The sequence below is a fragment of the Scyliorhinus torazame genome, chromosome 11 (assembly GCF_047496885.1).
Source record: "Scyliorhinus torazame isolate Kashiwa2021f chromosome 11, sScyTor2.1, whole genome shotgun sequence".
NCBI classification, from domain to species: Eukaryota; Metazoa; Chordata; class Chondrichthyes; order Carcharhiniformes; family Scyliorhinidae; genus Scyliorhinus; species Scyliorhinus torazame.
Genome location: NC_092717.1, coordinates 136,258,249 through 136,271,938, shown reverse-complemented (window position 1 = coordinate 136,271,938; position 13,690 = coordinate 136,258,249). Strand labels below are relative to the sequence as shown.

The window sequence follows — 13,690 nt, the reverse complement described above, 5'->3', positions numbered from 1 at the left end:
ATGTCCCCAGGATGCTCATTTGAGGTGGAGGCAGCCAGCTGCTTACCACGTCCCGTAGCCTTCAATGCCCCTGGTGGCGTCCTCTTGAGGGCACTGGGGCCAGAGGATCCCAGCGCACTTGTCGGTAGCACATTCACAGCCGTGTCCCGTGTGCTGATTGTGAGACGCAGCCTCATCAAAGGGATAGAACTTGGGGGAGCTGTTGGCCTCCATTCCCACTATATGGGACGGGTCCGGGTTGGCACCCAGCGCCCTCTCCTCCCACTCGGTACCCATAAGGTCCTGGGGTTCACCTCGTGACGGAGGGGCACTGGTTCTGTCAGCCCTGGCAACTCCTTGATGCCTGCACCATGGTTTTGACAACCTCGGCGATGCTCCTCAGTGATTGAGACATCCTCTGCAGTGCCTCAGCAATGCCCACCTGCGACTAGACAAGCTCCGCAGCGCCTCGGTCATTCTCATCTGAGAGCGGGACTTATCCTGCAGAACCTCATCAAGGTCAGCCTGGTACTTGTTCACATCCCCCAGCGAGGCAGTCATTCTGCCGACACCCTCAGCCATGGCCGTCACCGACTGCGCAACGCCTTGGACACTTCACCAATAGTGCCGGCATCGTGCTCCAGGCTCTCCATTGTGGTTGCCACCCTGGCAGTGTTCACCTCGGTATCACACATTGCTGGCAACATCTCCTGCGCCTGTAGCCTCTGGGACTTTCCAATCGGCTATGGACGTGTTGGAGTGTCGCTGACATCTCTCTCTCTGAATGTCCTGGCCATTCCCTATCGTCTCTATCAGCTCCGGGTCTCCCTGTACCAGAAGCTCAGCATCAGGCTGGGACCCAGCTGGGTCCTGGGATCCAGCAGACCTCCGACTGCTGTCTCGCCTGACTCCACCTGATGTGTATCAGCAGCTGTGTGGTGCTCACCAGATTGTGCCCTTGAAGCCTGACAAACATTTCTTGCTGAGGTGCGTGTATCTGCGCTGGCAGAGGGCAGGGATGACAGCAGTGACGCATCGATCGTGAATTCCTTGGAGCTCTCCTCCGAGGTGTTGCAGACGACACAAAGGTTGGTGGAATTGCGGATAGCGATGAGGACTGTCTGAGGATACAGCAGGATTTAGATTGTCTGGAGACTTGGGCGGAGAGATGGCAGATGGAGTTTAACCTGGACAAATGTGAGGTAATGCATTTTGGAAGGGCTAATGCAGGTAGGGAATATACAGTGAATGGTAGAACCCTCAAGAGTATTGAAAGTCAAAGAGATCTAGGAGTACAGGTCCACAGATCACTGAAAGGGGCTACACAGGTGGAGAAGGTAGTCAAGAAGGCATACGGCATGCTTGCCTTCATTGGCCGGGGCATTGAGTATAAGAATTGGCAAGTCATGTTGCAGCTGTATAGAACCTTAGTTAGGCCACACTTGGAGTATAGTGTTCAATTCTGGTCGCCACACTACCAGAAGGATGTGGAGGCTTTAGAGAGGGTGCAGAAGAGATTTACCAGAATGTTGCCTGGTATGGAGGGCATAAGCTATGAGGAGCGATTGAATAAACTCGGTTTGTTCTCACTGGAACGAAGGAGGTTGAGGGGCGACCTGATAGAGGTATACAAAATTATGAGGGGCATAGACAGAGTGGATAGTCAGAGGCTTTTCCCCAGGGTAGAGGGGTCAATTACTAGGGGGCATAGGTTTAAGGTGAGAGGGGCAAAGTTTAGAGTAGATGTACGAGGCAAGTTTTTTACGCAGAGGGTAGTGGGTGCCTGGAACTCACTACCGGAGGAGGTAGTGGAGGCAGGGACGATAGGGACATTTAAGGGGCATCTTGACAAATATATGAATAGGATGGGAATAGAAGGATACGGACCCAGGAAGTGTAGAAGATTGTAGTTTAGTCGGGCAGTATGGTCGGCACGGGCTTGGAGGGCCGAAGGGCCTGTTCCTGTGCTGTACATTTCTTTGTTCTTTGTTCTTTGTTCTTTGTGTTCTCCTGGGAGGCTGGAGAGGGGCCACCCAGGGTGGGCCAGCGCCTTCGGCTGGAGGACCTGCAGGAGAATGGACATATGGACAGTGGGAGGGATGGGTCAGTCATATGGCAATGTGTGGGCCCCGGTGAGGCCCGGTGGATCCTCACCTCTGCGGCTTCTGCCAATCTCCATGTTGCTGACCGCCCTGTCCTCAAGCACCGGGTAGGTCGTGGCATTTCCCACTCGCTACCACGAGTAGAAATCTTTCCGGAGAACCGCGGCCTTTATCTCTCAAGCAGAGAAGTTTGCTCTCCGAACATTTGCTGGTATTACAGAATCCACTGATAGATCAAGGTATAGATCAATCAATCAATGTTGTATATCAGCCATTGAGTCGAGTCTGTAGTCTAAGTTCAGAGTGATGAAGTCAGAGGTGTTAAGAGAATGGAGTCAAGCAAATGAAAATGGATAGAGATACATGTAGAGAAAGAAAAAGAAGCCAGTTCGGTTAATTGAAAGTTTGTAAATAGGATGAAGAAATAAGTTGTTCTATGCATTACTTTTTGTCAGATTATATTTATCGTTTAACACATACTGGTGTTCAGGAAAGAAATGTTGTTTTTTTACATGTAAATTACGCTGGAATTAGCAATCAATGTGTTTTAGTTGTCTCCACATTTTAATTGTGATTATAGGAACATCAAAGTTGCAATGTAATGTATGATTTGACTCATTAATGTATGAATTGTTTCTTTAACTGCAGAGGGAGGATTGTCTGTTGGAACATCTGAGTATTTTATTGTATTGCCCTCTCTGCTGCCCTCTCCGTTGGGGAGGTGCAAATAAAGTTAATTTAATAATAGAATCCACATGTTTATCTTCCTTGGTGCAATACACAACAGTGGTGTTTGCAGAAAACCAGCGAATGCACTATCGAGAGATGGGTTTGTCATTAGTTTGTCTGGCATGGAAGGTGTTCCAGTCAGGACTATGGGATTTTGGACAAGTGGGTTGGGATTTTATGAGCTCCTCTGTCAATGGGAGTGCTGCATTAGCTATCAGTCGGTGATGTTCTTTGAGGAGCATGTATTCCTTGCGGAGGTTCACAAGAAGCCACTTGAACTGCCTTTGCCTCAATGTCCCAGAAAGAGTTCTTATGGCATCCCTGAGGTGTACATTTGTGTGGTGGCCCCTGAGCCTGGGTAAGCATCAGTACTCTACTGTTGAGCAGACCAGGATGAGTGCAGCAGTGTGCAGTATGCTGGCTACCCCAAATGAGATTCCCTCTCAGCTTGACACTGTCTCTGATGTTTGGGAGGTATTGCTGGAAAGTTAATGTATAGTCAACAATAGTGCCAAGATACTTGGGCAGTGGGCTGTAGGTAAGTGTTCAGCTACAGAACTGGACATCATGTCCTTCCTTGGCCTTCAAGATGTTCTCTTAGAAGGCTGAAATGATAACATTGGCAACATTTGATCAAAGTCCCCATTTTCTGAAGTAAGCTTCCAGTAAACCATAAGACCATAAGACATAGGAGCAGAAGTAAGGCCATTCGGCCATCGAGTCCACTCCACCATTCAATCATGGCTGATTTCAACTCCATTTACCCGCGCTCTCCCCATAGCCTTTAATTCCTCAAGAAATCAAGAATTTATGAACTTCTATCTTAAAGACACTCAACGTCCCGGCCTCCACCGCCCTCTGTGGCAATGAATTCCACAGACCCACCACTCTCTGGCTGAAGAAATTTCTCCTCATCTCTGTTCTAAAGTGACTCCTTTTTATTCTGAGGCTGTGCCCCCGGGTCCTAGTCTCCCCTGCTAATGGAAACAACTTCCCTACGTCCACCCTATCTAAGCCATTCATTATCTTGTAAGTTTCTATTAGATTTCCCCTCAACCTCCTAAACTCCAATGAATATAATCCTAGGATCCTCAGATGCTCATCGTGTGTTAGGCCTACCATTCCTGGGATCATCCGTGTGAATCTCCGCTGGACCCGCTCCAGTGCCAGTATGTCCTCCCTGAGGTGTGGGGCCCAAAATTGCTCACAGTATTCTAAATGGGGCCTAACTAGTGCTTTATAAAGCTTCAGAAGTACATCCCTGCTTTTATATTCCAAGCCTCTTGAGATAAATGACAACGTTGCATTTGCTTTCTTAATTACGGACTCAACCGGCAAGTTTATCTTTAGAGAATCCTGGACTAGGACTCCCAAGTCCCTTTGCACTTCACATTATGAATTTTGTCACCGTTTATAAAATAGTCCATGCCTCTATTCTTTTTTCCAAAGTGCAAGACCTCGCACTTGCCCACGTTGAATTTCATCAGCCATTTCTTGGACCACTCTCCTAAACTGTCTAAATCTTTCTGCTGCCTCCCCACCTCCTCAATACTATCTGCCCCTCCACCTATCTTTGTATCATTGGCAAACTTAGCCAGAATGCCCCCAGTCCCGTCATCTAGATCGTTAATATATAAAGAGAACAGCTGTGGCCCCAACACTGAACCCTGCGGGACACCACTCGTCACCGGTTGCCATTCCGAAATAGAACCTTTTATCCCAACTTTCTGCCTGACAGCCAATCGTCAATCCATGTTAGTACCTTGCCTTGAATACCATGGGCCCTTATTTTACTCAGCAGTCTCCCGTGAGGCACCTTATCAAAGGCCTTTTGCAAACTTACATTTTCAGTGAATATTTTCCCAATGTCCACAAGTTACTGAAAAAACAATGCTCGAAATACATAGCAGGATGGTCAGCATCTGTAAAGGGAAAAACAGATTATGACTTTTCGGATATGTACCCTTCATCTTAACCTTCATCTGAAGAAGGGTCTATGGCCGAAACATCATAACCCTGTTTCTTTTTTTTTTACAGATGCTGCTCAGCCTACTATATGTTTCCAGCATTTTCTATTTTAATTTCAACCTCAGAAAAGAAGAATACCTGCTGCTATCTAAGTATGATTTTTTTCCATGTCTTTGAGTTACCCTTGAGGGAGCCTGACACATAGATGGTAATTGTGGATGAGTTATGGACACTTTTGCATTTTATATGCATTCTCTGGAAGCTGCATTAAGATTATTCAAACTGATTTTATGATGAGCCTTTGAATATGCCACAGGAGACTTGCATCCTAACAGTCCGCTTTTTGTTTAAAACCAAGTTGGAGGTGAAAGTCTACTGACTGCGTGATCTGGAGTTAAGACATAGTTTAGTTGTTTTTCAGATCAAGTGTGCAACTGCTTTGAACTCTGTTCCAATTTATGTTGCTGGGGTGATGGGGAGACAGTGGAGGAAATCATTTAGCACCGAAACAAAGCAAACAACTTTGCACATATCGGTGGCTGTGCAGGGTGTACAAGGAGGCAGTAGCGTACTGTTTTTGTCACTGGACTAGTAATCGAGAGATCTAGGATAATGTTCTGGGGACCCAGGTTTGAATCCCATCACAGCAGATGGCGACATTTCAATTCAGTAAAAATCTGGATTTAAAAGTCTCAGCATGACCATGAAACCATTGTTGTAAAATGCATCTGGTTCTCGAATGTCCTTTAGGGAAGGAAATCAGCTATCCTTTTTTTTTTATTTGTATGGTTTACATGTGCCTCAGATCCACAGAGATGTGGTTGACTTTCAAATGCCCTCTAAAATGTCCTCGCAAACCACTATTGCATCAAACCACTAAAATGTCTGTAGCGGAATGACAGACCACCCAGTACCTAGGCACTAGAAGAAACAATGGGAAAAACAGCCCTGTCAAACCTGCAAAGTCCTCCTTACTAATATCTGGGGGCTTATGCCAAAATTGGGAGAGCTGTCTCACAGACTAGTAACAGCCAAACATAGTCATCATCAATGGGCATACCTTACAGACATTGTCCCAAACACCATCATCACCATCGGTGTGTACATGTCCCACTGACGTGTTGGAATGGCCGCATACAGAGGGAGCTGCCCTGGGAGTACTAAACATCGACTCTGCACCCGATGAAGTCCTATGGCATCAGGTCAAATACTTCAATGTCCATCACCAAAAGTGGCTTGGTAGCACAATTATCAACTGCACTTACCGAGACCTCAATGACATAGCTATTAGACTGGGTCTGTAGCAGGTGGTCAGGGAACCGACAAGAGGTGAAGGCATACTCGACCTCACCCTCGCCAACCTGCCTGCCACAGATGCATCTGTTCATGACAGTATCGGTAGGAGTAACCACTGTACAGTCTTTTTGGATATCTTTATTACAACCCCAGACCAGACCCCACAGTTGCTAGGATACTGGACCAAAACCCAATACTTGTGTTTATTTCTAAGACTATGCGGAAAGAATGATTCACTCCAGGAGAGATTACATGAAGAAATATGGATTTGGTATTTTTGAATCATAACTTTATTAGGAACATAACATTAAACTTTAACTTCACACCGGAAAACAACAGCTTACAATTACCCCTTAAACACTACTACTCAATTCCCCATTAAACAAGAAAGGAAACGTACAGCTCTTAATCCATCTTAAATCAGCAAGACATAGTGGAATACTTGTTTTCAGAACATGTTTGACTGCTGTTAGAATCCTTCAGCCTCTGGCTGAATATCTTCGAGAAGTTGGCTCTGTTTTAGCTCTGCTTTAAATATTATTATTCATTTTATAACTATCCTACTGTAAGGGAATTGTAGACTCCGTGTCAGACAGATTAGATTTCAACTCCTCTCCAAAGCTTTTCCAAAATGTCTCTGCATCCCTTAGCTCCACGCAGAAATGACATCATCACCCCAAGCTGCAAAACAACTTAACTCTCCAGGCTGAAAGCACATTGACTTCCCAGGGACTTTACCCAGTCACACCAGACTGAAAACCACATTCCTCTGGTCAATTTCACATTCTGACTCTTCAAAGCATCCAGGCCTTTAAAAACAAATCCTTTTTAAAAATATGACCACTACAATCAAACACACTACAACCCCCAAGCTTTTAACTCTTAAATTGCCCCACTGTTCCTTCGTGTTGTTGGCACTCGTTATACTAAATCGGGTAGATTTCGAACAGGTGTAGCAACTTAAGACTGGGCATCAATGGGCGCTGTGTGCCCTCAGCAGCTGCAGAATTGTACTCAACCACAATCTGTAATCTTGGCCCAGCATGTCTCCTACTCTATCTTCACCACCAAGCCAGGAGATCAACCGTGATTGAATGAAGAGTGCGGGAGAGCTTGCCAGGAGCATTACCAGACAAACCTAAATATGAGGTGCAAACCTGGTGAAGATGCAGCACAGGGTGTCTGGTGCTGTGAGGAAGAAGTGCAACCGTGGCACCCCTTCATCTTGTCAAGGAAAAATACTATGCAGAATACTATGTAGAAAAATGTTGGCTTCTGACAGAACAGGAAGTCAAATGATTAAATCATTCATTCAGGATGCTTTTGTTCCTAGCATAGTCTAGGCTGTTCACACACTTGCTGGAGTATTCTGGCCTTGTTCGCATCAGGCATGTTCAACGACTGGAGAGGAAAATATTGCATGTTTCACGATAATGTCAAAGCAGAAAGTAATTGTCCTCCCCACCTTCATCGCTTGTGGGCCACATTTCCCAATGCTCAACATCATGAACCACATTATAATAAATTCATATATAATTATCAGGTCAGACTCATCCCCCCCACATCAAAAAATCCATCCACAATGGCATGAAGCACACCTTGTCTCAGAAGGCATGCACCTGGAGAGCAGTACTTCCAGGGGAGCTCAGAGATGAGTGCAACTCTCAGTGGGCAGAGGTAGTGCCATGGTGATGCCAGCTTGTTCCCAGGGGATGTGTGCTAGCAGGTATACTTGGGTGCTAGCGGGTGCATTAAAAACGGCACCTGGATCATCTCGTGTCTGATTTGATGGTGGGGCAGGTGAATTACAGGCTTCCCGCCAGCAATACATCATGGAACCCGTGACTGGAAGTTTTTTTCCCCCAAGTCCCAGACTATATGGCAGAAAAGCTGCCATTGAGGTCAGAGGCTTTCACACCACTTTTACCGCCTGACATATGTCTCTGTCCATATTGTAGAAAATCTCACATACTGTCTTTGCCAGAATGAGGAAATGATAAAGTGGAAAAATATTTTCTAAAAAGTGGGATGGTAGATTTTAATTGTGAATACAAAACCCAAGACTGAACATCAGTCAGTCGATTTTAAGCCTGTCTAAAGGTTATCTTTTTTTTCCAAATGCTAAATTAACATTATTTCTCTTGATTATCACAAACACATGTTTACATCATGCATGAATGCTAAATGGCCCAAATGATTAAACATCAAAATAATTTATTTTCTCAGGTGACTACATTTGATTGGATGAAAGCAGTGAGGAGTTATACAGTCTATGAAATTATGTGCAAAATTCTTAAGGTATGAGCAAGCAGATACTGTATTTGCAGGACTGTACTGACGCACTCATGGCATGTGGTGCACGATGCGATGATGCCATTTTGGGAGGGACGGAGAATAGAAAACCGGCATCAAACCGGCACCGCTCCTGATTTGGGCATCGGAATGGATTCTCTGCCCGATCGCTGATTACGATATCAGCATCGGGCAACGGAGAATCCCGCCCATTAACTTTAAGGGCTGAAGTTTATGTTGATTGGTGGGCAGGATTCTGACCCAAACATGTGTGTGTATCACTAACATTTGTCCCTGCCTTTTAAAGATGCCCAATAATGGGTCCAGTGGCCAATTAATGCCTGCCTGGCAGGAAGCTGGCCAACTGCTGGTTGGAATTTCAGGCAGGAAAGACATGGCATCTGGAAATAAAGGGGGTGGATCATGAACTGAAAGTTGGTCAGGATAACCATTTAAAGGCATCCTGGCACAGGACTGTGGCAGCAGCAGCAGGAGGACTCTTTTGGAGGCAGACGTTTCTTCAACGCTGTTGCATCCATTGAATTATTGCAACACCAGCAGGTAAGATCATGTTTTAAAAGTTTTTTTGAATTCTCGGGATGTGGATATAGTTAGCCAGGCCAGCGTTTATTGCCCATTCCTAATTGTCCTTAAGAAGGTGTGTGAGCTGCCTTCTTGAACCATTGCAGTCCATGTGATCGAGTGTTGTTAGCGAGGGAGTTCCAGGACTTTGACCCAGTTACAGTGAAAGAACGGTGATATAGTTTCAAGTCAGGATAGTGAGTGACTTGCAGGGGAACTTGCAGCTGATGGTGTTCTTACACACATGCTGTCCTTGTCCTTCCAGATGGCAGCGGTCACAGGTTTGGAAAGTGCTGTCGAAGGAGCCTTGGTCAATTGTTGCAGTGCATCTTGTTCACACTGCTGCCACTGTACATTGTTGGTGGAGTGAGTGAATGTTGAAGGTGGTGGATGAGGTGCCATTCAAGCAGACTGCTTTGTCCTAGATAATGTGGAGCTTCTGAGTGTTGTTGGAGCTGCACACATCCAGTCAAGTGGAGAATCTTCCATCACACACCTGGCTTGTGCCTTGTTGATGATGGACAGGCATTGAGAAGTCAGAAGGTGAATTACATGCTGCACAATTCCCAGCCTAGGACCAGTTCTGAAAGCCACGGGGCTGGATTCTCTGGTTGTGAGGCTATGTCCTCACGCCGGCATGGAAACGGTGGCGTTTTACCCCCGAAACTTTGGCGCAAAACGGCCACCGATCGTCCGTGTAGCTGAAGGGCTAGCATTCGGGAAGCTTGGAGCACTCGGTTGTAGCTGCCGATACGGCCCGGAGAATTGCCAGGTCCGTGACTGCACATGCATATGGCGGCAGCCTGCGGCGGCCGCGCTGTGTAACATAGTGGCGGCCGCTCGCGGACCCAGCCTGCCAAATAGTGCTCCCCCCCCTTGCCCGGGATCGGCTCTCCACCGACTGTGGCAGCGCTGGACTGAGTCCGCAGCTGCCACACCAAGTTCCCGATGGATGTGACCTTTAGAGACCAACGCTGTCGGGAACTCAGCCGGTCGGGGACGAAGCATCAGGGGGTGGGCCTCAGGCAATGTCCTGAGGCCATCGATACATCGCGCGGCATACTCTCCAAGCATGCCGCTTTGGAGGGGGCGAAGCATCGCGAAGGTGGCACCGCCCCCGATTTGGTCGGGAACTTTGATTCTCCGGCCGATCGCCGAATGCGATTTTGGTGTCGGCGATCAGAGGATCCAGCCCACAGTATTTTTAAGGATGCCTCAGTCCAATTGTGTTTGAGCCAACTGTAGCCCCCAAGAATGGAGATAGAATTTACAGTGGAGGAGGAGGCCATTCGGCCCATGGAGTTTGCACCAGCCCTTGGAAAGACTTAAGCCCACACCTCCACCCTATCCCCGTAACCCAGTAACCCACCTAACCTTTTGGACATTAAGGGGCAATTTAGCATGGCCAATCCACCTAACCCCTACATCTTTGGATAGTGGGAGGAAACTGGAGCACCTGGAGGAAACCCACGCACACATGGGGAGAAAGTGCAAACTCCACACAGACAGTCAGCCAAGGCCAGAATTGAACCCGGGACCCTGGAGCTGTGAGGCTGTTGTGCTAATCATTGAGGGATTCAGTAATGATTATCAAGGTTAGATGATTGGATCGTTGGTTTCACTTGCCTCAGAATTCCCAACCACTGACCTGCTCTTGTAATTACAACATTTATCTGACTGGATCAGTTCAGTTTGTGGTCAATGGGGATTCAGTTAATGCCATTGACAGTCATGGGGAGATGGTTAGATTCTCTCTTGTTGGAGATGGTCATTGCCTGGCACATGATACCCGTGTAGGTTACTTGCCACTTATCAACCAAGGCCTGGATTTGTCCAAGCCTTCCTTCAGTGTCTGAACAGTAGCGAATGGTACTGAACATTGGCAACCATCAGCGAACGTCCCGACTTCTGACCTTTATAATGGAGGGAAAGTCATTGATGAAGCAGCTGAATGTGGTTGGTCCTAGGACAGTAACCTGAGGAGCTCCTGCAGTGATGTCCTGGGTGTGAGTTACATTTTCCCAAACAACCGCAACCAGCTTCCTTTGTGCTAGCGATGACTTAAACCGGTGGAGAGTTTTCACTTGATTCCAGTTTTGCTGGGGCTATTGATGCCATATTCGGTCAAATGCTGCCTTGATGTCGAGGGCAGTGACTCTCACCTCACCTCTTGAGTTCAGCTATTTTGTTCATGCTCAGACCAAGGCTGTAATGGGGTCAGGAGCTGAGTCTCCCTGGTGCAACCCAAACTGAACTTCAGTGAGCTGACTATTGCTGAGTAAGTGCTGCTTGATAGCATTTTTAATAACCCATTCCAACAATTTGTTGATGATCAAGGGTAGACTGATGGGACGGTAATTGGCTGGTTTGCATTTGTCCTTCTTTTTCTGTACCAAACAAAGCTGGGCAATTTTCCTCCTCCAGTTATTTGCTCAATTATCCACCACTATTCAAAACAGGATGTGGCAGGACTACTTAGCTCAGATTTGATCCTTTGATTGTGAGATTGGTTAGCTATATTTATTACATGGTGTTTACACTGTTTGGCTTGCAAGTAATCCTGTGTTGTCGTTTTGTCAGGTTGACATCATATTTTTAGGTATGCTTGATACCATTCCTAGGATACCCTCTTGCACCCTTCATTGAACCAGGACTGATCCTCTGGCTTAGTGGTAATGATAGAGTGGGGATATGCCAGGCCATGAGGTTACAGATTTTGATTGTGTACAATTCAACTGCTGCTGATGTCCCACAGTGCCTCATGTATGCCCAGTTTTGAGTTGCTAGATCTGTTCGAAATCTATCCCATTTAGCACGGTGGTAGTGGAGGGTATTATAGAGGGTATCCTCTATGTGAAGAGGGGATTTTGTTCCCACAAGGACTGTGCAGTGGTCACTTCTGCCAATACTGTCATAGACAGACACATCTACAATATCTAGATTGGTGAGGACTATTCCAAGTAAATTTTTCTCCCTGGTCTGTTGCCTCACCACATGCTGCAGACACAATCCATCGGCTATGTCCCTCAGGACTTGGTCAGCTCAGCTGGTTGCCATGGTGACTATTGTGCTGATAGTGAATCAGTCAGGACCCTTGCTAGGGAATAAAGAACATTTAAATGCAGCTGACCCATTCCCCTTATAAATAACAAGTGTTTAGTAAAAGACACACAATATAACCTTTAACTTTCTTTGTCTCTCCACAGATGGAGGAGAGATTGGAGCCACCAACTGCAGAGGGACACAGATCAGGGATGGCCCTATGATTTGGTAATGACTCTTTGAAAGTCCTCCACCAGACTGAGTGATAGACGGGAGATCCTCATGCCATCAGCTGGCTTAAGCAGTCTGTTAGAGGTTGCAGAGCCAAAGAAACTGGCTCCAGTGATAAAAGAGGCTCAATGAGCCCTTGAGATTTGACAGGGTGAGTGTGTAACCATCTTGGAGATGGAACTGAATGGAAAGGTGTGAGGATGTGCTGTGGGTCTACTATGTGATTGTCTAATGTCTTGCCTGAGTATAGAAGGTGGCATGATACAGGCATGCCAATCTGCATGGTAACGGAGGCTTAGGGATGGGGACAGGAGCCTCTGAAGTACAACACCTGTTCGTTGACAAAGAACATTGAGAAATGTTTACCACTCACGAAGTACACCTTGGCCACACATTTGAATGCATGACTGTAGCACAGCATATTCATTCCAATATTCCATTTTATTTGCAGGAGAAGAGCGCACATAATGTCCCGGGAAGGCCAGGACTGGTAATGGAATGGCAAACCTGGCCATTCCCACACTCATTGAGGAAGATGTCCTGAAGTTGGCACCCAATAAATGGAGTCGAGCTTTTGGGTGGGGTGAGGTTCAGGAAGGCCCTGGGCTGGTCAGATTCTAAGGGTGCATAGGTCTCGCCAGGAAACAACGCTGAAGTGGGTGGGGTGGGGAGGGGCTTGGGGACTCTGGGAAAGCTGGTGGTAGATAGTGTTGATGGCTTCTGAATTTGGAGGTTTGCAGAATTCAGAGAGGAAAGTGTGTCACAATATTGAAGGGACAAAAGTTCAAACCCTGGTTACCATCTCTCAGTGGTCCTAGAAAGTGCATTAAGTAAGCATGTTTCTCCAGGTTCACCTCAAATGACAATGACGCCCCTCATTCTCCTTTTCTTCTTTTCCCCACAGTACAAACACCAGCAGTTGCAGCCACTAGCCCTGAGGGATCATCGATGACCTCTTGAGGAGAAGTAGGAGGATGCCTCAGAAGGGTGCAGCATCACATTCTTACTCCGCACCTAGCACCAGCACAGTTACAAGCCCTAAGTGTGCATGTGTGACTTGGATCTAAGAATCCAAAAACTGTGGTGGGAGCTCATCACATTCACAAGACAGCTGTCAGAGTCTGAGATGGAGCAGGCCTCTGGAACTTGCAGGAGCGTTGGAGGTGACCTGGATGCTGAGCCCCAGGCTGATGATGAACTACTGGAATCATCCATCAGGCAGCTGCTGTTGACGTGATTGAGAGGCACCTCCTAGCGTATTTCTGATGCTCTTCTCTGGTCTCTGCCAGTGACACAGATTTTTATGAGTGCCGTGGTGATAGATGGGTGTCCTGCCATTGTGCAGAAGACTCCCACCATCCCAGGGCCCTCGCAACCTCAGGAAGCTACTGGAATGCCACCAGACTCTTCACAGACAAAGAGGGATAGTTGTCAACAGCCTGGGTAGGATTCTCCATTCGGGAGACTAT

General features: G+C 46.9%; 1 protein-coding gene across 1 annotated transcript in view; it reads left to right on the top strand.

Moving 5' to 3' along the window:
• The window catches only part of sntg1 (syntrophin, gamma 1), an 807,301-nt gene that overhangs the window by 732,903 nt on the left and 60,708 nt on the right, over positions 1-13,690 (top strand). The window contains exon 15 of the mRNA XM_072467795.1: positions 8,301-8,372. Coding sequence (XP_072323896.1) covers positions 8,301-8,372 — 72 coding nt within the window. The remainder of the gene's footprint in view (positions 1-8,300; positions 8,373-13,690) is intronic.